Raw genomic sequence first — 24,616 nt, forward strand, 5'->3', positions numbered from 1 at the left:
ACAGGATCATTGGATTAATCACCAAAATACTGTGAAAATAGTGTAGTTTGATTTCGGCAAGAGCGGCGACATGAGGAGGAGTGTGGGGTGAGTGAGAACATAACTGATGCATCTACTGATCTGTAAGAAGATCTCGAACAGGGTGCCAACTCCGCGCTATGCAGCGCATTTAGCCAAGACCTGAGTAAAGACAGAGAACTCATCTGAAGATGACGCAAAGCTGGAGGAATAGCCGGGATGACACTGGGACCCAAGAGGCCTGCACCCAACAGGAATACAATTAAGTTCTTCATTGGGGATCTTTCACTGGCCAGTGATTACATGGGATACACGTGGGGTTTTAGACGTCTGCAGGCCTGGTGTGAGCCAAAGAAGGGATGCAACCACTGCAAGAAAGCAGCTTCCATCACGTGGGGCTGAGTCATCTCAGGGACCTGCCTGGCGTGCCTGGGGGCGCCACCGGGAGGCCCCGCGCTGAGCGCCTGGCGTACTCTCTCCTTTAACCCTACGGCCATGCGCCAAGTGAACAGATGGGGGATGGAGCTCAGAGAACAAATCACGTGTAACTCCAAAACCAGAGAGGGAAGCTTTCTGATTTGTCAGATTTCTGCCCTTTTTCAGCCAGGCACTTTCGGAATTCTTAATTTGCAATTCATTGCTGATTTAGGTCTTTTAAAAAATAGAGTTAAAGCACCTCATCTCAGAAGACATGGACTAAATATCAAAGGTAGAGCCTCCCATTGATGGTATCAGAGATGAAGATGGAAAATCAGTTTTGAAGGGAGTAGGTCTCCGGCCGCTGCCATTCATGTTTTGGTTCTCTCCTGGGGTATAGAGTTTTTAGTGTGTTAAATTTTTAGAGGTTCTGGTAAACAGAACCTTAAATTCTCATTAGCAAAATATCTTCTAGTGATGGTATTTCAGATTTGTTAAACTCTTTTTTTTTTTTTTTAAAGATTTATTTTTTTATTGATTGATTGATTGATTGATTGATTGCCACGTTGGGTCTTCGCCTCTGTGCTAGGGCTTTCTCCAGTTGCGGCAAGCGGGGGCCACTCTTCATCGCGGTGCGCGGGCCTCTCACTATCGCGGCCTCTCTTGTTGTGGAGCACAGGCTCCAGACGCGCAGGCTCAGTAATTGTGGCTCACGGGCCCAGTTGCTCCACGGCATGTGGGATCCTCCCAGACCAGGGCGCGAACCCGCGTCCCCTGCATTAGCAGGCAGATTCCCAACCACTGTGCCACCAGGGAAGCCCCTAAACTCATTTTTGATAATATATTCCATACTTGTAGGGGGCCTTGAAATAACTTTTCTGGTTTTGACTCTTGCCCGAGGGGCGGTGGGTTAGAGGCTCCGCCATGGAGCTGGCAGTGTACTGGGGCGTCTGTTGGAGGGGCTGCAGCTAACAGCCCCTCCGCAGCAGGGGGGTGGGCTCGGCCCACCTTCCAGAGGAGCTGAGACGCTCAGGACGAGGTGGGGCTGGCCAGGGGGAGGGGGAGAGCAGGGGAGGGCCAAACAACCGCCAGCAGGTGGGCAGCCTGGACTCAGGGAGGGGGCATGAGGGGGGGCACAGGCAGAAGGAGGCTGAGCAGGGATAGGCCCCTCGGGGGCAGGTGAGCCGGCCACTGCCACGCGTTCAGGCCTCATCACTCTCCGTCTTCTCCAGGACGATTTGTTCTAGATCTTCAGCAGTTTCTCACACGATGTGGCCTTGAGAGTGAGTGCAGCTCTGCCCACTGGGGAGACAAGGCCTCTGGGCAGTGGTGTCCTGGTCTCAACAGACCTGGGATGGATGGAGTCCCGGCTGCACTGCTGACCCTCCACGTGACCTCGGCACGGCTCCTCCGTTCTCTCTGCCAGTCGGCAACCAACTCCACTCAGGATGCCACCCGGCAGAGAAGATGCCTTCGCGAGGACCGCCGAGGTGCAGTGATACTGTGGAGTGTCCAGCCCTGGAAGGCGCCTTTATTTGGTCTATGTTTCGGGTCGACAGAAGAGCTTGGTCTCCTCTAAAGTAAACCATGAAAGGCAAGATTAAACAGCCCCCGCTAGCCAGGGTCATCAGGCAGTGCTCTGTTTAAAGTCCCAGGCCTGTGGTCTGCCAAGACCTCTCAGGAAAGCCATACATGGTACGATTCTCTCCCATCCTCATTCGAGCAATGTTTTAATGGACAATAAACAGCAAGCTTTATAAATAAGCAGAAAGGAGGAGTTGGAGATGTTGGGAGGGACATGAAGACTGGGAGTTCTACACTCTGCAAGCAGAACTGCACCCAAAATCTAATTTTAGCCATTTGTCCCACAGCAAGAGTTGGAAATGATCTTCAGAAGGAGAGTGAAGGGAGCTGGGGGAAGGGAGACATTAAGGACCTCTTTGAGGCAGCTGTGGATGTCATGGGGTTTCTTCCTGAGCTTTCATTTTTTCCTTCATAACCTTGCCTTGTGGTTAGATCTGACCCTCGCCAGCCGGTCTTTAGTGTGTACACGCTGCTTCTCTGTGGCTAGGAGTCGAAAGTGACCTTCAGGATGATGCAAAAGCCTCCTTCCACCCAATGCTACAAAAGTAGACATCTACCATCTTTCCTGCATACTGTGAGGGAGGGAAGATTTTTAAAATACAGTCAGCCCTCCATATCCGCGGACACCAAACTGCCGATACAGAGGGCCGAGTGTCCCACATCATTTTACATAAAGGACTTGAGCACCTGCGAACTTCGGTGTCTGCAGGGGGTCGTGGAACTCTGATGAAAATAAGTAAAAGCTCCCGCCACACATAAGTAGGCTCAGGACTTCTGCTCCAGTGCTCTCAACATCGTCACCCCCTGTTGAATTGCGTTGTTTCATTTATCAAGCCAGCGTCCGTGTTAATGACACTTACACCCATGGCTCCCAGTTTTGTTTCTAACCCAGCGTCTCCTCCACGTCCTTCAGATCTTCAGAGTTCTGGTTTTTTCTCCTTGTCTTCCCTTATCTTTTTCGGACCTTTCAGCAAGTTGACCACACGCCGCTGCTCACACTCCGATGTGTCTGAGTCCCTCTGAAGTGGGATTTGCGAGCCGGGTTGTGAGCGACGAGGGTCGTGTTTCACCACCATCCACACGTCGAGCATGCGGGCTCTTCTCTCTGTGCGGTCCTCTCGCCCATCACCCCACGACAGGTTGCATCTACTCACTGAGCCTGAGCTGCTCTGGTGATCAAACGTTGTGGCAGGAAAACGTCTGACAAATCTGTTCAGCAAGTCCACCACCCTACAGCTGAGTTTACAACACTGGAGCTTCAAGTAACTTTAGCGTGAATCTGAATTCACTCTGTAAAAGCCAACAGAGACCACGGAAATGGGAGAGCTTCCCGGACCTAAGTGCCCGTGAGCTGGGGGAGCTGACCAGGCTCTGCATCCGGGACGGCATGATTTCACACCGAGAGGTTTACGCCGTCGAGGATTCTACTGGACCATCTGCATCGGGTCAGAATAAGGCAATTTGGCAAACCCCTTTCCAGGTCTATGTTCCAAGTACTTGAATGTACACTGGAGATGTGATTTGAGTTTTTGTCCCCTCATGTTTTCTAGCTGTGTTCTTATCTGAAGCAGACAACTGGGTCAGAGGAGAGGGACTCAGACGTTATTACAAAGTCACAGATCAAGTGTCAGCATTGCCACCCTGAACACGCCCCACCTCGTCTGGTCTCAGAAGCTAAGCAGGGTCGGGCCTGGTTAGTACTTATATGGGAGACTGGCTGGGAATAGCCGGTGCTGTAGGTTTTTAAAAAAGTTTCAGCATTACCAAAATGCCAAATAAGGACGTCTCTTCTATAGCTAGGCAAGAAGTATTTCAAGAGAGGATAACTATATAAGCATTAGTATATTATAGATATGTTATATAAATGTATATTATGTATGGCAATAGATATATTACTGTTGACATCCCATAATGTCTAAAAATGATCACTATCGTTGTACCACTAGATCAAAACTAACCGAGCAACTCTTTGCTAGAATGTGGTTCTTTCTTCATGTTACTGTGGGGACTTGGATACACGGACAACCATGCAGCTCCTGGAAAAAGGGCAGCTGTGTGGTCTGACATGGTGAAGCCTCTCCCCCACGTCCCAAAGGTAGACAAATCAGATGTGGAGCTGCACGCACGTGGTATCAGTCATCTGGCCTTTCTGAAACAGGATTCCCTTCCCACATACACTCCCCGTTCCTGCTGTCTTGTGTCCAAGGAAAAGGGCATCAGCTATACATCACCACAGACAGGCTCTCACCATAGAACAAGGGGCCTGTGTGCACCACTCAGGGAAGCCCTCTTGCATAAGAATTATTTGGAAAGAAGTACATACATACAGAGAAGGGTCAGACACATTGTATCTCTACAGACAAAATCCTTAAAAAGAAACATAGCAGGATTTGTTTAAGAATAAAGTAGTCTGTTGAGCTTTGGAGTTTATTTCTGTTTAGAAAAAACAGATAAAATTTACAAGATGCAAAGGTCTCACATAATACATTATCATTGATGACTATTCTCTTTACACCCTAACAGGAGCCCTGGCTTAGCCAGTGATGGGAAAAACACAGACAGCAGGAATGCATTTGGGACCCACCATGGAAATGCGGAAATACACCACAGTGTGAAAGGGGGACTCGATGACAAGTGATGTTGGGCCAGCCTGTTCCGAGAGCAAGCTGAGACATCAGAGGGACCAACACAGCCGTTCTGAGGGGGACGCTTGGGTGTATTCCTTGCCTGCCCTGTGCACGGGGCACCTTCCCCACACTGGCAGCACCCCCTCCTCTACTAAATCACAGCAGCAACAGAAAACGGTAACGCTACTTTGGTGGGTTCATTTTGTTTTGTTTTTGTTTTTTCAGGGCTATTCAGGTTCCCAGTTTCTTATTTCCATCTTCCTTTTCAGGATTCAGTTCCAAATCCTTAAAGTAGTAGGTGCCTAGCATCTTTCATGAGTTTTTCAGGATCCAGTTCTGCCCAGTGATAATGCACTAAAAAGAACAAAGATAAGACACATTACTCAGAAGAGTCCCAAAATTTGCCTTCAATTCATATTAAAATACATGACCAAGCACAACAAAATAGCTGGAGATATCCTTTCAAGTTCTTACAATGACAAGAGAATGACAGTGTTTCACTTTACTGTGAAAAATCTGCTGTGTTGTCATGTATAAATCCAAATACCTTCTCACCAAAGAGACGCCAATTTATTAGAACTTCACCTTTAGAGTTCAAAAAGCCACCAACCAAATATCTGGGAATTAAACAACACACTTCTAAGTGGACTCTGCATCAAAAAGAAGTCACATGGAAAATTAGAAAATATTTTAAGGTGAATGAAAATTGAAATACAACAATCAAAATTTGTGGCATTCGCCTATAGCAGTGTTTAGAGGAAAATTCATAGCTTTCAATGCATACATTAGAAAATAAGAAAGCTTTTAAGTCAATAATCTGAGTTTCCACCTTAAGGAATTAAAAGAATAAAAGCAAAGTAAACCCAAAACAAGCAGGAGGAGGGGAATAACAAGAGCAGGAAGGAATGAAGTTTCAAACAGAAAAACAAAAGAGAAAATAAATGAAAAGGTCAATAAAATTGATACACTTCTTGTCAGACTTACCAAGAAAAAAGAGAAAAAACAAGTTAGGAATATCAGGAATCAAAGAGACAACGTCAATACAGATTTTACACACATTAGAAGAATAAAAAGGGTATATCACAACTTTATGCCCACAAATTAGACATGGATAAGATGGACAAATCCCTTGAAAAAAATACAAAAGTCTCATTTCCACATCCTTTTAACAATGAGGGAGGCAGAGGGGTGGGGAGCCTAAAGAAAGCGTAGGGACAGTGTACAAACTAAATGCTTGTTCTTGGAATATCTTTAATACTGCTCAAAGGAGGGTAGGTTCTTCGGTATAAAATGTCCAAGCGTCCTGCGTTTCCTTTTGCGATTCTGAACCCACAACAAAAGCCAGCTGGTTGTGCCAAGATTTGTGTGGCAGGCGTTTGTCATCCAAGTTTAACTAAATCCCACACTTCACACAGCAGTTTCTATTCCCTCAGACCTAAATTCTAATTGGATGAACTCCAGTAAACTCAAAAGATTACAGTCATTTGCACGTGGTGATGCCACATCTGTGAACATGCTTCCAGATGTACTCAACACAGGTCACGTTCTCAAGAAAGGGTCACGTTATGAGCAGACACCTCCATGGAATGACCAGCCTTCCATTCTTGAGCCCAGCTTGACACCGAGGCTCACAGGCCCACACGGGAAAGGCTGGTTGGAACTGCAGCTTGTCCATGTTCTTCAGGTCTATCTGGACCCACACAAGGGATCAAAATTTCCCCCAGGCCTACCCTCGTGCTCTGAACCCCGGCTGCCAAAGTACAACACTACTTCCTAGGAGATATCTGAAAAACCACAAGGGGAATACACAACCTAATTCCTGGAGACCGTAATACTCCCATTTTAAAGTCAAGAAAAGCAACCCACTTGCTCCTATATTTTAATCAAGATGTTAACCCAAACTTAAGAACCTGGGGCCTTTTAATACCTCTTTCCTCACCTGCAATACTAGTAACCACAATCCTGAAATGAGTTCCCACATTCCACCTTTGGGGAACTCTATCTTCTTGGCACAGATTAAAACCTTTGCTTTTGAACTTAAACTGAGCTTTGGGATCCTGCTTGAATACATTATTCTTTTACATTTGCACCAATTAAATACTCTACATGTTTTAATGAACTGCGGTAGTAAACTTATGCCTCAAATGTTTGCTGTGCAGATGGAGATGGTATGGTTTACTACAGAAGAATGAATGATCGAGAAGATGTCCATGATAGTCTGTTCTATGACAAAAGCAGGTACCATTATGCAGACAGTATGTCTCTAACTTTGTAAAATTAGAGAGACATAGAATCACCTGCTTAGAGAAAATGTTACAGACACATTAAGAAGTGTCTAATAGCCTGGCACCACCATTTCATGGCCTTATGAAAGAAGCTGCTGGGGTGGTTCTCTTTCACTGCATTCAACCGTTGGGGGCAGCAGGGAATAGACCAGGATCAGGAGCAAGGGATCCCTCAACAGCTTGTTTAAACACAGAGTCTCTCAAAGATGCTGACTTCCAGCTGATCTGTTTCTGGCTTCAGGCCATTCGAGCAACCAGAAGACGTGAGTGCTAGTCAGGATACGCACACACCACAGACCAGCTCTCCAAACCACGGTCAAAAGAACCCAGCCCAAGTTTTATTGATTTATTTACTTCCAGTCACAGGTGGGAATCTAATATGAGCTCAGTTACACAGAAAAGGCAGGCTGTTCCATGGAAAAACATGAGTTGTTGGGAATTCGATGTTATCAATGAAGGACTCACGCAGCCCTTGTAGCATGTTAGGAAACCCAGTGAGGCCTCCGCTGAACTGTCAGAGCAGACACTCCTCTGGCGCGTGAGTGCTGCATGCGGGTCCTGACTTGGCGGTGAGAACATGGGGACAGTGATGCCATTTTTAACTGAGAAAGGAAAGCTTGGTGTGAACTAATAAAGCAAGCAGGAAAAAAAAAAAAAAAAAAAACCAACTGATGTCACCTGATTGTGGAAGGAACAAACTCTGACAGCAGTTAGTTTTTGTTTTTTGGATTAAATTCTACCCCATGTAGAATTTGTAACGTATATTGTATATATTTAACCATGTCTGTCTTACCGAACTTACAGTGGTTCAGATGACAGTCTCAAACCTTACTTGGATCCCTCTAGGCTGGTGCCGCCCAAGCAAACTTTCTGCAGTGACTGACTGTCCTGTATCAGCTCTGTGCCACATGGCAGCCACCAGCCGTATGTGCTACTGAGCACTTGAGATGTGGCTACTGTGACTAAGGAAATTAAACTTTATTTAATTTTAATTCATTTACATTTAAATATCCACATACAGGTAGCGCCTACTCTATTAGCACACTCTAGGTTATCACCAAGCTTAGCTCTGCACTTGAGCAGTAAACAGAATCAATTATTATGGCCAGATTCTTGCCAATTTATTTCTAATAAATAAGGCAACTGAGGAGCAAGCCTGGGCATGAAGTAAATCCAACCCCCCCGCCAGGAAAGTGACATAATATGCCTGCTCCGTACCAGCGAGCAAGCAGAACAACATCCTGTATAACAAAGGCCAGAACAACACTTACGGTTTGGGAACAGTAATCTCCTCCCAGTAAGACGAGGGAAAATAGGGCAAAATATAACGTTGGAAGAAATACTGCTTAAAATTCCCCAAATGTATTGAAAGACATACATTTATAGATTCCAGAAGCTCAGAAAACCCAAAGCAATCATCAGAATGAGACTTAGATGTTTAACACAGATGCTGGAATTATCAGACAAGGAAGAATAACTATGATTAATATGTTAAGGGCTCTACTGGGAAAAGTAGACAACGTGCGAGAACAGATGGGTTATGTAAGCGGAGACATGGAAGCTCCAGAAAGAATCAAAAGGAAATGCAGAGCGCTTTTGACAGGCTCATCAGCCAAGGGAGGAATCAGTGGGCCTGAAGACAGGTCATTATAAACTTCCCAAACCAAACTGCAAAGAGAGGAAGGAACGGAAAAAGGAACAGACCATCCAAGAACTGTGGGGCAGTTGCAAAAGGGGTAACGTACACACACCAGAAGGAGAAGGCAGAGAGAACAGAGAAGTAACAATGGCCAAGAACGGCCCAAACCTAATGACAGGAGACACTGAATCACAGATCCATGAAGCAGAGAACACCAACCAGCAAGCACACCTAGGCAAATCCTATGCAAACTGCAAAAAAACAAAGAGAAAAATCTTGAAAGAAGCTGAGGGCGGAGTGGGAGGAGGGGGCACATGGCTGCGGATTACAGAGGACGTCTCAGAAGAAACTATGCCAGCAAGGGGAGAGTGGAATAAAATATTTAAAGTGTTCAACCAAAAAAACCACCAAACCAGAATTCTATACCAGCAAAACTATCCCTCAAAAGTGAAGGAGAAACAAAGACTCTCTCTGACCTGCAAGAAATGCTCAAAGAAGTTCTTCAGGCAGAAGGAACGCGATACGGCTCCGAAACTTGGACTGACATAACGAAAGGGACAGCATCAGAGATGAAATTAAGGTAAAATAAGATCTGTTCTTTTTCTTATTCTTAGTTCATCTAAAAAACTACTTATGAAATGATAACAGTAACAATGCATTGGGTTGTGGAGCACATGAAAGTGACGTGAGTGACACGAGGTCACGAGGAACACGAGGGAGGGAACACTGGGAGATGCTGCCATGAGGCACCTGCACAGGTGAGGAGGCCAGGCTGTTTGCAGGTGGGCTCAGATTTGTTAAAAAATGTATACCGCAAACTCTGTTATATCCTATAAATGACATAATTGTGAATAACTCATTGACCTCACAATGGAAGGTATCATTTCTCTTTGATTGATATGTCACATAAGATAGATTATTGTTTTCCACTAATTGCATATGCTATCCAGGCATTGTTGGGCATCCTAGAATTCTGTAAAAATTTCCAATTATCCTCACATTATTTTTCAAATATTCCAGATCTTAGTAAATATAAACATCATGGATTTTAGAAAGCATAGGCCCATATAACAGTGAATTTGGATTAAATAATATTTTGCCACTGTGTTCTTTGAGAATCTTATTGTATGTTCCTTCAATATCATGAAGTAACACCATGAGTGTTTTGGGGATTTCAGTATTAGCTTATGCCTATGAAAGAAGAAAAAAAAATGTATACTGCAAACTCTAGGGCAGCCACTGAGAAAAAGTTGTTTAAAGTTAAAAAAAATAAAAACACTACCTCAGAGGCATAGTGTGTTTTATACCATGAAATACGCAGGGACTGGAAAAGTGGTATGAATGTTGACACAGGGAAGCAAAGTGAAGCTCTGGGAATAAAAGATCCCACCTTCTACAGGGAAAAAAACAGTGAAAAGTGATGGAATAGCCTTTTACAGAGCGCGCGCACACACACAAACACACACACCCCTGCTCTAGCTCATCAGGAAGAAACGTGCTCGGCCAGGACATGTCTCACTATACAGACAAAGGTCAAGTTGGAAAAGCAAACAGACGGCAGCTTCCAAAACGCTTTCCTTGCTTGGTTTCGAGGGCTGACATCTGAGGACAGAAACACGGGGTGCTGGCCCGAAGTGCGCCCCTCTCGTGCACACACTCACGATGGCAGTTAAGTCAATACTCAAACGAGTGGATACTGCAGCCTGTGATCACAGGCAGAAACCACACTCTTTTCATGAGAAGTAGCCCTCGTTCCTTTAGATGTGGGCCAGAAAGGGGGGAAAACTGAGCTGCAGCCTCACAGAAAACCGTGAATCCTCCCAGCAAGATGAGGAGCCCGAAGGAATGAGACAGAGGACAAAGGACAAGTTAATTTTAGCAGTTTCACGTCCATTTGGTAAAATAAGAAATGTCTGCAATGTGACAGAGAGATGGTGGCACCCTGGGGAGGTCCTCTGAACCAAGGAGGTTTGAGCTCATTTTCAAAGCAGCATACACCCAAGATCATGCAGCTTCTCATTCCATTTTCTCTCGCCTCTTCTTTCTCCCTCGTGCCTCAAAAACTCATAGCTGCTCCCCTTCGGGCCTGTGAGGCTCCCCAGGGCTCTTTCCGTTTTTAAACAAAAGTAAATGAAACCTGCAGCAAATGAAAACTGCAGCTCCCCTCACTGGGGGCGGGCGGGCTGCTGTTTTTCGGTGGAACAGGGCCAATGCCAAGGTTACCTTCTGTCTGTCACCATGTAACTCAGCTCTTACAGACATCTGAATACTGGGTGGTGGTTCTGGGGGTCGACTGGGATGACAAAGTCCAGCAGAAGGGGCAACAAAAGTCCACGGGCAGCAAAACCCCCAATATATCCGTGGAGTACCAGCTGTCGCTTAGCCTAACCCCTTTAAGGTCTGCAAATCCGGGAGCATGGCTAAAACCCGGGTGCTCTGCCGGGCATGGTGGCTCGTACCCGCCTGCATCTCCCCACGTCGCTGACGGGATGGGCTTCACCCACTAAGTTCACAGAAGAAAAACCAAGGAAGCAGAAATTACATAACTTACTCACTGTCACACAGAAATTGGTAGGATGCAAATAAGCACCTGACGAGGTTCTGAATCGCCGCTGGGCCCACTTTATTAATTAGCATAATTAGAACCGCCCTGTGCACTGTCTTTATGTGGCACGTTTCACCCCCCGATTTCGGATTTCTGGATGGACCGTAAATCAGAAGCACTGGTGGTATTTCTGACGACAAAACTGACCACGTCAACGATGAGCAAATCCTCATGATCTTGGAGGGGAAGTTTTACGTAACATAAATGCCCCATAAAAGGTTACTGTGTGTTCATGAATATTTAACATTATTTATACACCGAATTCCACATTCAGAAGACTCTCCCTAACTTATAACAACTGTTTCAGTTCACGAATGAAAACCAACGGCTTGAGGCCAGAGCATCAAGGTCCAGAACAAGGTGGGGCTTGTGAACAAGGTGGGGCGACAAATGAGGCCGAGTGTGAAGGGCTGCCCTGTGACTCCGGCTTCACGCTCACCTGAGTGTGTGACACGTGTGAGCCCAGACCCGCGAGCACGGCTGTCACCTCCCCGGAGTTACACTCGGACAGAACATGGTGACTGGGGAAAGTCAACAGGGCCTTCCAGGACTGACAATCCCACACGGCCCCCCATAAAACTACGATTCAGCAACCCCTCCTTTCCAAGATCTCCACCCGGCCCGTCTGCTCTACTCACGTCTGCCGGCCGGTCCGCCGTGGGCTCAGCAATCTCTCTCAGCACCGGCAGCAGACATCCTGGGGACATTCCACAGGAGACTCCTGGCCCCCACCCCCTTCAGAAGGCAGAAGCCATCTCACGGGTGTTCTCTCTCGCCATGTGGCACCTCCAGGGCGAACCCAAGGCTGACTTGATTTGAACCACAGTCCACAAGCCGAAGGCTCCAGACCGCACGCCCGGCCTGGCTCCTTTGGTTTCTGCAACTGCCCTGTCGCCTCCAGCCTGCTCCCCACGGCTGCTGGGGTCACCTTTCGAAACCCGGGATCTGACTGTGTCACTTGTGCACTTGACAGCTTTCAAAAGGTTCCCCATGATCCCAGGACAAAACCCACATTTCTCCGAGTTGCACACCGGACCCTGTATGGCCCGGGCCCTTCCTCCGCCCCTGCCTTCAGACAAGCTCCCGAAAACAGCCCCACGTCCCTTCCCTGCCGCCTCTGCCCGAACCCACGACTCGCGCTCCTTCTCTCCTCTCCGCTGGGCCACTCCCCGCCCTCGGCGCCCGTCGCCCCATCTCTACCAGCCCTTCCAGGTCCTGCCCTGGACCCCTGGTTCCCTGGAGCCACGGCCACGTCCCTGTCCGCCCAGCCCACAGTGCTGGCACCGGCGCACTGCCCGGCGCTCTGGCGGGACTGTCCCCTCGCTGCTCCCTGCTCCTGTGAACGCTGCCATGTGATGTGTTCACGGGGAAGGAACTTGAGCCGAGGGCCATCGGGCGGCTGGGACAAGCTCCAGAGGCCTGTGACCTCCAGGCAGGGAGGTGGACCCGAGCCACAGGGAACCGTGAGGCACTCCCGTCTCGGGAAAGTGAACGGGCAGTGCCGTGCGGGGGACGTGAAGGATGCAGGCTGTGAGGGGAGGCCTCCCGCAGCTGCTGAGAGCGCAGAGGCAGGAGCTCGCGTCTGGAACACTCTAGAAGCGCCAGGAGCCACAGTCGTTGCCTGAGGCGGGCGCGTCTCAACCCTTCTCTCTGCCCCGGAGGCAGCCGATCTCAGGAAGCCACGAGGAGCCGCCATAAAACAAGCTCTGCCTCCAAAGCCACCCTATCCTCTACCCCGACTGGTGCCCCCGACGTGAGGCGCCGACGCAGCTCCAGGGGGGCCCTACCTGCGCCCCGGCCCCCTACGGCTCCCGCTCCGAGGACACGTCCCCCTCGGCCCCGCTGCTGGCGCTGCGGTCTTCCTTGCGAGGAGCGCTTCTTTCCTTGCTTGATTCAGAAGGCCCTTTGGCTCTGGTTTTTTCTTTCCTCTGCTGTTGCTTTTCAAGCTTCGACAGCTGGTTATGAAAAAGAAAAAGATTATTTTACAAATGTAAACTCGTGCCTGTATGTCCAAAGCACCAATTACTTCACAGGCAGCAACCACTAAAAACGCTTTCTGTCTGATAACACGGGGCATCGCAGTGGCTCCGACGTGCCAGATCCCACACCAAGTGTCTGTCTGCCAGACGCCAGCACCCTTAACACAGACTCATCAGACGTATGACGTCCGTCAGATTTCCCCACCACTCAGCCTGTCTCGGGGTTTTGGGGAGGGTCCACTAACAGCCTTCTTTGACAGGCTGAGCAGAGCCTGTAAATGAAAAGGCTTTTAGTCTGTTATTTTTTTCTTTGATGTCTCTATAGCTTTTTCTCACCACTTTGTCTTCCCACTCACTGTTTTGTCCACCATTTGCTGAAGGTGAGAGAAGGCTGTGAATAAAGTACATCAGGCACATGGGACATCGTCTCGGCCCTCGGTTTGTCCTGAGACTGAAGCCTGACTCATCCACAGCCCAAACCCTGGGTGCTCCCGGCGAGCTGCGTGGTGGCTACACGGGGACACTGCCACAGGGCACACGTCCCACAGGCCACCCGGGGCCACTTCTGCCCTGGGTGTCTCCCCAGCTTGTTCAGAGACCACAGACCGGACAGCGGAAAGACAGATCCGCAGACACTCTGCACAATGGTTCGGCCACCCCAGAAAGACCTGCCAAGAAACTCATCCAAGGAGATGGGCCAAGCCATGGCCACGGGATTTTCTTGGACCATAAAAACCATCTGTAACAAAGCTTGACACACAGCAACACCCAGGTTCATGGGCCTCCCAGGCCAAGTCTGCAAACATTTTCCCATTCACGTGGAAAGGGGAAAACAGGGAGGGGCCAGCTGCTCCCCGCTGGTCTCTGCCCCGTAAAGACGCAAAGAAAAGTTACTGTAACCAACCTGCCAGATCATCGCTTTATTATTCTCAGACTCTGAATTAAACCTTTAGGTAGATCAACAATCAGCGGCTCTCAATTTGGCCCAGAAAACCAGGTTTATTAATGGTGGGCTTATGATATTATCTCCCCCACCTCCCAACCCCAGGTGCCTGAACAGCTGTAGTAAACAACTGGCTTGGTTAACAAGCTAATTCAATTTTGTGAATGAAGGCTTCACTTCCCCTTTGACCCAGGACTCCCTTCCCAGAAAGCTCGCCTGGATAAATTCCCTCTCGTGTTGCAGGAAAGGCTCCTGTGAATGTGCACCGTGGTATTGCTGGTATTTAGCAAGAACCTAGAAACAACCTTGAGTGTCCACTGTAGGAGGACAGGTAACTAGAATGTGGCAGTCACACAGAGCGATATCTAGAGCAGGTGGACATGTACCAAAACAGATACGTCTCTAAACCCACGTTAGACAAACGAAGGTAAGCTTCAGAGGCCGTAACAGTAGGATCCCATTTTCACAAAGCGCTACGTGCCGCTAACGGGCAGATGGAGGACGGACTGGGAGCGTACAAACCAAGTTCAGTTAACTTTGGGGAGAAAGAGAAGAGAATGGGATCATAGTGGGATGAATATATATGGCCTCCAACTGTAAGTGTCAGCTTTCACTTCTATAACAACAAAACCAGCTCTAGAACAGAGCTGCTGACCGCTGTCAGACGTGGACTGCTTGCTACTGGCCCTCGGACCACTGACGGTAAGACTCGTGCCAGGATCTAAACCAACACACAGCTTCCTTCGTCAACAAAGTCTTGCTGTGAAAAAGTATCACTGCTAAACTGTGCACTCAGTGGCAAAGCTGAGCTCCTCTGGCCACGGCCTGGTAAAAAACAGCTCAGGTACAGGCACAGTGAACAGGATGATCTTGAGCAAAGATGACAACAGGCTAGCATTTTTTAATCGAGATAAAATTGACAGACAACATTATATGAGTTTCAGGTGTACAATGTAATGATTCGACACTTGTATACACTGCTAAACGAAAAGGTTAGCATTTTAAAAATCTGAGTAATGGCTACACAGAGTTCTTTGCTATATATTTCCCTCTGCACTATTATTTTTCCACGAACGATTATTTTTCCATGAACAATTATTTTTCTCTGTGCCATTCTACCGCAGATGTGGGAGGAATTTCCTTCATCAAGATGCCAGCCTTCCTTTCTTGTTTCCCTTTTGGTGTTAAATGCTCTTTCTTCTAAGAAATGATTAGGATGGTAAATGGGGGCCCTTCTGTCTTGCTCTTTTTCTTGCAAAATGATCTTGGATGCACAACGTGAATGTACTTAACCGTACTGAGCTGTACAATTAAAAATGAGTGGGATGGTAAATTTTATGTTATATTTTACAACTAAAAAGAATTTTTATAGTGATATGATTGACATATAACATTATATTAGTTTCAGGTGTACAACATAACGATTCCATAGCTGTACATACTGCAAAATGATCACCTCCGTAAGTCTAGTTAGCGTCCATCACCACAAAAACTTTTTAATGACCTTAGAAAACATGAAGTTGGCAACTCGTGCTGGCCCCCTTCCTTTTTTATATTTCATGTCCCTAGTTCATGAAATCCAAACATCTGGGAATCAGTGTTCGGCAGGGAACTGTGATGGTCTCCTTCTGCTGTCAGCAGTTTACATTCACATCAGTGTCTATATGTGTGTTTACACGTGTGTGTTATACGTGTACATATCTGTAGGTGGATGGATACGTCTACGAATACACATATATAACCGTGAACATGTTCCAAGTTAGACGCTTAGAAAGCATGATCTTTATTTCCAAAAGAGGCCCTCTCAGTTTTGTTTCCCCTCTTTAGAGGTAAATATAAAAAAAATGTTGACTATCGCCAGTGACACAACCAAACCAAGGCTCCCGCAATGCTGAGATTCCATCTCATGCAAAGGCTTGTTTGTGATCCAACCTGTTATTCGCTTTCTACTCTTTAATGCTGCGGAGAAGCCAGATCCTGGCAGGGTGATGGGGAATAATTCCCAATGGAAGCAGCCTTCCCAGAGGCTGCTCAGGGCCCCACGGCACCGTCTTGACTCTGCACTGGCCCAGAGGCGCCATCAACGCCGAGCCAAACTGCAGAAACATTAGCGCGACCTTACACCCCAGTTCCATCCCTACCGCCCTGGACCAAGCTTGTGAATCACTGAATCACGAGTGACAATTACCGAAGGGACAGGCACAGCCCGAGTTTCTGTAAACGATGTAATGCTGATTCTCTTTCATTATTTATCTTAAAACAACCCAACCACATATGGCTCCACGCCTCAAAGTAAAAGTTCTCTGAGGGAACATTGTGAACTAACCTAATAAATTTAAGCCTTTTCTCGGAAAACTTGGAATCCAATGCAGCCAAAATGTGGAATTTACATCTTAAGGCAAGAAAGCAATTGGATTTTCCTTTTTTTGAGGAAACAAATGAGAAAGAAAGAAAAAGAAGAGAAGAAATTGGGGCTGCACACGGATTCCTGTAGCATGTCCACGGCTTTCAAGTTAACGAGCACACTTACGTCAAGGAGAATAAAAACCGCACAGGCCTGTGAACACAGGACCTAGACACCAAAATGGAGGACTTTTGTTTCTTTGTTTGTTTGCTTTTTAATCATCTGAGAGTGTTCATATTGCAAAGGAGACACTGTCCAAACCATACAGGCTCTAGCGCCTTAAAGAGAAACCCAAACCTTCCAAAGGCAACTCCAGGCACAAGCCACCGCCAGCGGCCAGGTAACCGTCCCAAGGCCAGCCCATGCCTCTCACGGCGGATCTCTGAAGAGGGGGGGCCAGAGGAGGGCGGGCTGGAATATCTAGACCCAAACCTCCCTGACTCATGCCTAAATCCACTGAGAAAATAAAGAACCTTCTTTTTAATTAAGATGACCATGCTCTGATTGCCTAATGTACAAATAAACTAGTTGAACAATGCTCTATCACGGGGCCTGCAAATGTAATAATGCCCTGAGGGACCAGGCAGAAGCAAAATAAGTGAAGTAACTATAAGACTTCAGGGCAGGATGGAGACTGCGGCCACACTGCAGAGGACAAGCCCCGCCCACCCACCCCCCCAAGCCCTACCAGGGCATTCACATTTTCTTTTTAAACAAGCATCTGCACAAAGGTATAAAGTCAATGGGGTAGATAGAGTCCCCCATAGGTACCCCGCTTTGCACCTCCGCCCAGCTGATCCCGACTGCTCTGAACAACCCAGGAACAGCTGTATTCTCATCAGCGTCCCCTGGAGAAGCCACTGTCGGCTGCCTACACTACAGCCATCCTCCAGCTCCCTCCTCTCTCCCTGCTGGCATGAGCAGCCTTCTACGCAGAAGTAGCAGTCTGAGCCTGCTGTCACATGGGCAGGGGACAGCACTCACAGCCACCAGGACCTGAGGACCGCCAGGGGGCTTCAGAGAAAGGTTTCTCTCTCAAATAAACAGAGGTGCATGGAGACCTGGGGGCGGACAAGGAGCTCTGGAGCGGTGGCAGCTCTTGGAAGGAAGATGGGGTGTCCAGGGGTACAGAGAAGCCTCTGGGGAGGGGTGGAGCCGAGCCGGAGGAATCAGGCATCCTCTTGGGGGGGGGGGTCACTAAGCTCCTCCCTGTTTCAGCCACACTCGGCCAGGTTTGGAGCACGTGCAGCTGAAAGCAAAGCATCTCATCACACACTCATCGAAGTAAAGGAGAAATGGGCCTTCAAAAGGGTGGGGGGCTTGCTCAGGTGTCATGCACAGTGTGCAAAAGGCAGAGATGGGACCAGGCCTCTAGACGCCAAACTCCGTGGGCAGCGGAGGACGGGCTCTGAGACATGTGAGTTACTCCCACCTGCCCCGGTCTTGCTCATAGAACAGCGCTGCTGAAGCATCTCCAAAGGCAGATCCCTTCACCCTGTGGGCTGGTCCAGCGGATGATGACATAGAACATTAAATGAAGGAGCACCTCCAGGCTGCCGTGCACACCACAAGCTCCCAGGACGCGCTCCGCGTACAGTCAGACTCTGGGCGTCCCCGAGATTCCACGTGTTCAGGGGAAGCTCAGCCAAGGGCTCTGCTCTGCAGCTGGGGACACCCATCCAGGCTGGAAGGGTTCAAAGGAGCTGGCAGAGAGATCTGTGTCTGCAGTTGCCACCACCCGCCTGCCTCTTTCGGGAACATCCAAACCACCCAGCTGCCAGGCACTAGAAGTGGTTTTGGAGGGGTTCAAGAAAGATGGTTTCTTTGCAAATCATTTCCAAACAAAACAGGTGCCCAGGAACCCCTGATGGAAGGGTAATTCTCTGAGCGAGACGATGTCTCAGACTTGCTTCCAACACGATTTGGGGAAATGATGTGAAAAATTACAGCTTCTTGTAGATGCTTTTGTATGTTCACATAAGTCCCACAAAAACTATTTCAGGTCTTCCTCTTCTTCTTTTTTAGACTACAGTTGACTAAAAGGAGCAACTCCTTCCTCAAAGGGCCCAAGAATATAACCTGAAATTTTAATTTCATCCCTTTAAAGTCTGTCTTCACACTAGGGAAATAAATGGCCCCTTAGATTGTGACAACCAATTTGTCACCTTGAGCATTCCGAGAAGTCAAGAGCAGATATTATCACTCCCAGATTGCTTCTGAGCGCAAGGGAAGTGGAGTCAGTTGAGAGAGCAAGCTCAAGGCTATGGCCAGGCAGTGGCCAGGCTGGGAGGAGCCTCAGGCCACCAGACTCCCAGCCGAGCCTCCAGTCGACCTGGCTCCTTTGGGGCCGAAGCTCACCTGGACAGGGGCTTCTGAGGTTAGCCCCAGGTCCAGGGCAGCCAACCCTGCTCTGATCTTGCTAGGGCGATGCCAGGTACAGCCCTGCCTTTGAGTTATTTTAATGCTGGTTATTTCCTGCCAGACTGTTCTGTCCCGTGAATGAGCAAAATCTAATTAGAGAGTGAAGAAAGTAACAAAAGAAAAGCGCAAGCCCCATGAAGTCAGTTACTAGGATTTTTACAGACCGTGATGTAGATGGAAAGGTTCTGTTCCAACCAACCCTTTGCAAAGATTCCAAGAAAGTCATAAAGATCAAATGTCCCCTCTGCAATTACGTTGTAAAATACCACAAGGTATGATGGCTCCGTGGGCGCTGGCCCACACCTGTGGCCCTGCTGACGTCAGAAGGCACGAGCGGGTGACCACAGGAAGCTGCAGAAGAAGGACATGGCTGGCATGTCCCCTTAGAAGGACAGGAGCTAAAGGACAAAATGCCCCAAACCCACCAGCCCGTGAACCCTTTCCAACAGCACTAGAACCTTCACTCCACGAGGCTCGCTGTCTTTCCTGTGTCCACCAAGTCCTACCGCCAGGAAAAGATGCCCTGACTGTGCCGAGTCATTGAAACCAGTGTGTTGACCATTCTCTCACCCTGCAGAGCACGCTGACACCAGAGAATTGTTTTGCTGAATAACTAACACGTTCGAGGCAGTAAGCAAGACGCACCGTGGAGTGGAGCAATCCTCCGCCTCCACGGGCCTCCTGGGGTCAGGTGGAATCCCGGTGCTCCGCTCGACCACACACACCGGAGGCGGCCTGCCAGCACCGCCTGGAGATGCAGGAAAGCCCAAGAGGCCCCGCACAGCGACCAGAGCAGCCCACAGCCCCTCCACGTCAGGCGGGGACCCCTTCAGGGGTGGACCCTTCAGGGAATGACGGAGGTCGGCGCTCAAGGCCGGGAAAGGGCGCCTCCACCCGAGCCCGATGCCCACGTGCCACGGGCGGGACATCTCCTGAGCTACTGGACACCCCTGGGTCCATGACCTTTTGCTTCTCCCTGCTTCTTTGCGCTGCCTACAGGCCAGAGGGCAGAGAGTGGGAAGGGGGAAGAAGAAAAGGCAAATTCCCATCAGCCTGTGAGACTCGCAAAACTCCAAGAAGACAGAAGTGTGAATCTACGGTAGAATTTTGAACAATCTGTAGAAACCTACTTCCACAGATTAGCTCTAGTTGACTAAGCCATTTTTTAAAAAGCAGTTGGAATTTATATTTGGGCAACTTTGTTTTATCGAATTGTAACTTGATATAATTTCATATCATGTGATAAGTCTGAAAGCTTCTTTTTTAAAAATGTCCTTGTGTAATGGAAAATCTGACAGAACACTCAAAGAGGATGTTTCCATACACTCCGAAGCATCTGCCATTATGTCAACTGTCATGTTGTGTTATTTTTAAATCAACTGGCTGCTTAATAAAAACATTACAAAGCAAAGTGCACACATGGTACCTAATTTTCATACATTATTAACTCTGCTTGAGGTTTTCGTGGGAATTAAAAAAGGAAAAAGTCAGGCAAGGAGGCATCCGCGCAATCTAATTTTATTTTCTAATTCCCCATTGTTTACAAAAACCCTCTTAGGCATGCGAAGTGGCAGTGAGGGTGGGGTGCCCAGCTGCCTTTCGCATTATCCTTACTCTCCTCTCCTCCCGTCCACGCCCACGCTGGGGCGGCTTCAGCCTTCAGGACCCGGGGCGGCTTGTTTCGGGCCATCATGGGATCAAGGTCAGTAAAGGCGTGGGTTTCTCGATCACCGCGGCAGAGGCTGTCAGGGCCTGCATGTCCCCCAGCCCAGAGGTCCCGGCAGTGTCAGCCCACGACTTCTGACCTCCTCCAGCCTGAGCACCTGCACCTTCGGCCTGAAGATGCCCCCGGGCCCAGGGGGGGCACCTGGCCTGAGTGTGGGTGGCAGACACGTCTGGAGGCAAGCACTTCTGGACGTGATCTCGGCCAGGGGGAAATGAGAGCTAGGGGTCCACCTCCAGCCCCCTCAGGCCGCACGGCACCCACCCTGAGATGTGTTCCATGCGGCCCCCCAGGGGGTGCCCAGGGGTCACCGACACGCAGGTCCACCTCCCCGTCTCGCTTCCACCCCTCACCATGCTTCCTGTACCGGGAAGACCTGTAGCAAAAGCCTTTCACTTCGGGGTGCATCCAAACCAGAAGCATTTTACATGCTTTGAAATGAGCCACATTTTAACGTGATCATTTGTTATGTGTTACAGGCCCTGTGTTAACCAGTGTTCTCCACTGGTGGGCACCCCAGACACAGGAGGGCCATGGGGGTGATGAGGATTCCACCCCCACTGAAGGCACTGAGGGATGCAGTACAGTCCTGTGACATCTCACTATATACGTGAATCCTCTGAAAACTGGTCACCCATATACATGGCAAACGATACATTCTAGCAGCCAGGATTTTTATTATGTTGCCCTCCGTTCCCTAACCCCACTGGGGACAAGGTATCAACTGCACTTCTAACATGACACAACCCACTCCTGTGGCCTGGGCTCTTCCTTCGATGGGGGCTAATTATAAAATTTCGAGAGTAATGGGCGAGAAGTTAACTATTTCCCCGCCACTGAGGAAGCAGCAGTGGCTGTGGCACTCGGAGGCTGGAGTCCGGCTTCTCCTGCCCCACGGCCGAGCTATCAGCTCCCCCTCCTCTCTAGGCCGCTGCTCTTTGCGGGCAGAAATAACAGGCACCTACTTCATCAACATCTGCATTAACATTATCAACACATATATGTGGACCCTAGAAAAATGGTACAGATGAACCAGTTTGCAGGGCAGAAATAGAGACACAGACGTAGAGAACAAACGTATGGACACCAAAGGGGGAAAGTCGCGGGGGGGAGGGTGGTGGGATGAAGTGGGAGATTGGGATTGACATATGCACACTAATATGTATAAAATAGATAACTAATAAGAACCTGCTGTATAAAAACATAAATAAAATTCTAAAATTCAAAAAAAAAAAACAAACCAAAAAACCATCTGCCTCAGGCTGGAGTCTCTCTTGGCACGTGTCTGCTTAATAATCACGGGCTGTAGCGAAGTTTCAGGAGACACTAAAACAATTTCAGCTTTGGTATTCCAATGCATAATTGGTACCAGAAAACTGTTCACGAGCATTTTAAGCTAGTAGTGTTCCTTAAATGATTCAAAATGTTTCTTCAATTTGCAAGAATCTTAAAAAAGAGGGGAGACCTTTTCTCTGCCCCACTGGGTCTTACATGTTGTACAAATGCCAACAGAACAGATCTGGAACAATGAAGAATTATTGTGCAAAATAATGAAGACGTGGGACCCAGAAAAACAGTGCACACAACCTGAAGAGAAGTCAAGGCCAGGGTGCTCGGCAGCCGGACCGGGGGGCAGGGCAGGGGGTGGCCACCCGTCCGCAGGGCAGGGGAGTGGGGCGAGCGCTCCGGAGGACGGGGCTCCCGCAGGAAGGGCCTCGAAAGAGAACGCCTGGGCTCAGAGGTCTGGGAGCAGGAGGAGAAAACACAGTGCTTCCAACAAGATTTCAAGAAGAGAAGAAAGACAAGTACATACTCCCAGAAAAGCAAAAGGCTGAACAAGAAAAAAAACGATAGGGTACGACTTGGGCCCTGTGGTGACCCACAGTCACAGGGTCATGGCAACATAAACACTATTTTTTGATTCCATTAAAATGATATCAAAACGCTGGCAAGATGGGAGGGTGTGAGGCATGAGCAGTGCTGGCTCCCCCTCTACAGTAGCATGAAATAAATGATGTCAGAACTTAATACATCAAGAAGCAGTAGAAGTTTGGGCCTCCCTGGTGGCACAGTGGTTAAGAATCCGCCTGTCAGTGCAGGGGACACGGGTTCGAACCCTGGCCCCGGAAGATCCCACACGCCGCGGGGCAACTAAGCCCGTGCGCAGTGACTACCGAGCCTGCGCTCTAGAGCCCGCGTGCCACATCTACTGAAGCCCGCCTGCCTAGAGCCCGTGCTCCGTAACAAGAGAAGCCACCGCAATGGGAAGCCCGCACACTGCAACGAAGAGCAGCCCCTGCTCACCCGCAACTAGAGAAAGCCCGCGCACGACAATGAGGACCCAACGCAGCCAAAAATAAATAAATAAAATAAATAAATTTATTTTAAAAAAAAAAGAAACAGTAAAAGTTTATTATTTAGGGACAGAGGGGGAAGCACCCAAAGAAATAGCTTAAAATATGTTAAAGGCACTTGCTTATGGGGAAGAGGACAAGGATGAGGGAAAACAGGCAGAAAAGGTTATTTTTCATTACAAGCCTTTATGTACTAAATGATTTTTAGTTATGCACATAATTGCTTTAACAAGCAATTTAAAATTTGTTTAAGAAAGAAAACACATACAGTAGATATAGTTAACAACAGATCCAAGACTATGGAAAAAAATTAATGACTCAGAAAAATGAATTCATGTAATCCTTCCAATACTCAGAGGAAAAGACAATAAGCAAAGACAACAGAAACTTATAAGTCATATGTAGGATGGGAGACAAGGAGAGATCAGAGCAGATACCAAAAAAGCAATAAGCAAAGACATTACAGAAGAACATCCCATGAGCTCCAGTATATCCTGGAGGTAACAACAGGGAAATTTAGGTAAAGAAATCCACACGGAGGGCACACCACTAAATGCCAGCAGGGAGCCAGGATGCAGTAAAACACTGGTGACACGTGTGTTGGATGAACGAAGGGATGACTGCATGATGACAGACAGATGCGTAGACAGAGGGAAGGAAGGAGGCCAGCCAACCATCGGGATGACACCTGTAGAACCTGAAGGTAAAAGCTGGCGACCCAAACATTCCCGGATCAACCAGGACGTTCCCAAACTTGCAAGTATCCAGAATGTTTTATGGCCATTCCCACCCTTAAAAAATAACTGCATAAATAAATTACAGAAGAACTCCAGCCTCTTGAGAGAGTAATAAAGAAATTGTATTAAGTAATATAACCAATAAAATTGAGTGACAAGTCCCAAAACTAACTGGTGAAGAAGAAAATATAAAATATAAATGAGAAATTAAACTTATCGGGATCTAAAATTCAGATTCACAAGCAACTTTTTAAATGGGATGAAACACAAATGCCTAATAAGCTTATGAGAAAGAGTGCCACTTCACTAGCAATTGATGCAAATAAAAACAACGAGATAATTTATGAGTCATCAAGCTGACAAGGATTAAACAATGATAACACAGCCTTCGCAAGGGTTTAAGGAAAGGAACACTGAATGCTGGTGATGGAGAGTACATGTGGACCTCAGGGGTGCAATGTGGCATGGCAACGCACATCTCAAACACTAAGTGTCTGCACATTTTGACCCAATAATTTCACCTCCTGGAATTTATCTCGTGGAAAATAAGTGGCTTCGTGCACAAAGACACATCCAAAAGGGTGTTCACTGAATTGCTTTTTACAACAGTAAAAACTGTGGAGCAATCTAAATGTCCACAGAAAGAGGATTTAAATAAATTATGAGACATTCTGTACGGACTGATTTACCATTTGAGGTGTTGCTACGGAAAATTTATGGCTGCAGCCATCAAACCCTAGAATTCCCCTCTCTTCACCAATTAAAAAAAGCCGCTCTTTGAGAACAGTACAAATGCAGCTCCGAGGGCCTGTCTGGTGGCGGAGGGTGTTGAAACGAGAGGGTCCCACCACTAGGCCGAGCCCGACAGAAAAGAACGACG

At 48.0% G+C, this 24,616-nt stretch overlaps 1 protein-coding gene across 2 annotated transcripts in view; it reads right to left on the minus strand.

The window, feature by feature from the left end:
- Window positions 1-4,425: 4,425 nt before the first annotated feature.
- Window positions 4,426-24,616, minus strand: part of DTD1 (D-aminoacyl-tRNA deacylase 1) — a 111,334-nt gene continuing 91,143 nt past the window's right edge. The window contains exons 5-6 of one of the 2 annotated variants that reach the window (XM_036827269.1): window positions 12,963-13,130; window positions 4,426-5,000 (exon numbers count right to left, since the gene is read on the minus strand). In XM_036827269.1, coding sequence (XP_036683164.1) covers window positions 12,978-13,130 — 153 coding nt within the window. In that variant the 3' untranslated portion in view covers window positions 4,426-5,000; window positions 12,963-12,977. The remainder of the gene's footprint in view (window positions 5,001-12,962; window positions 13,131-24,616) is intronic. The other variant, XM_036827270.1, reaches the window with a different exon arrangement.

The sequence above is a fragment of the Balaenoptera musculus genome, chromosome 15 (assembly GCF_009873245.2).
Source record: "Balaenoptera musculus isolate JJ_BM4_2016_0621 chromosome 15, mBalMus1.pri.v3, whole genome shotgun sequence".
Lineage (NCBI taxonomy): Eukaryota > Metazoa > Chordata > Mammalia > Artiodactyla > Balaenopteridae > Balaenoptera > Balaenoptera musculus.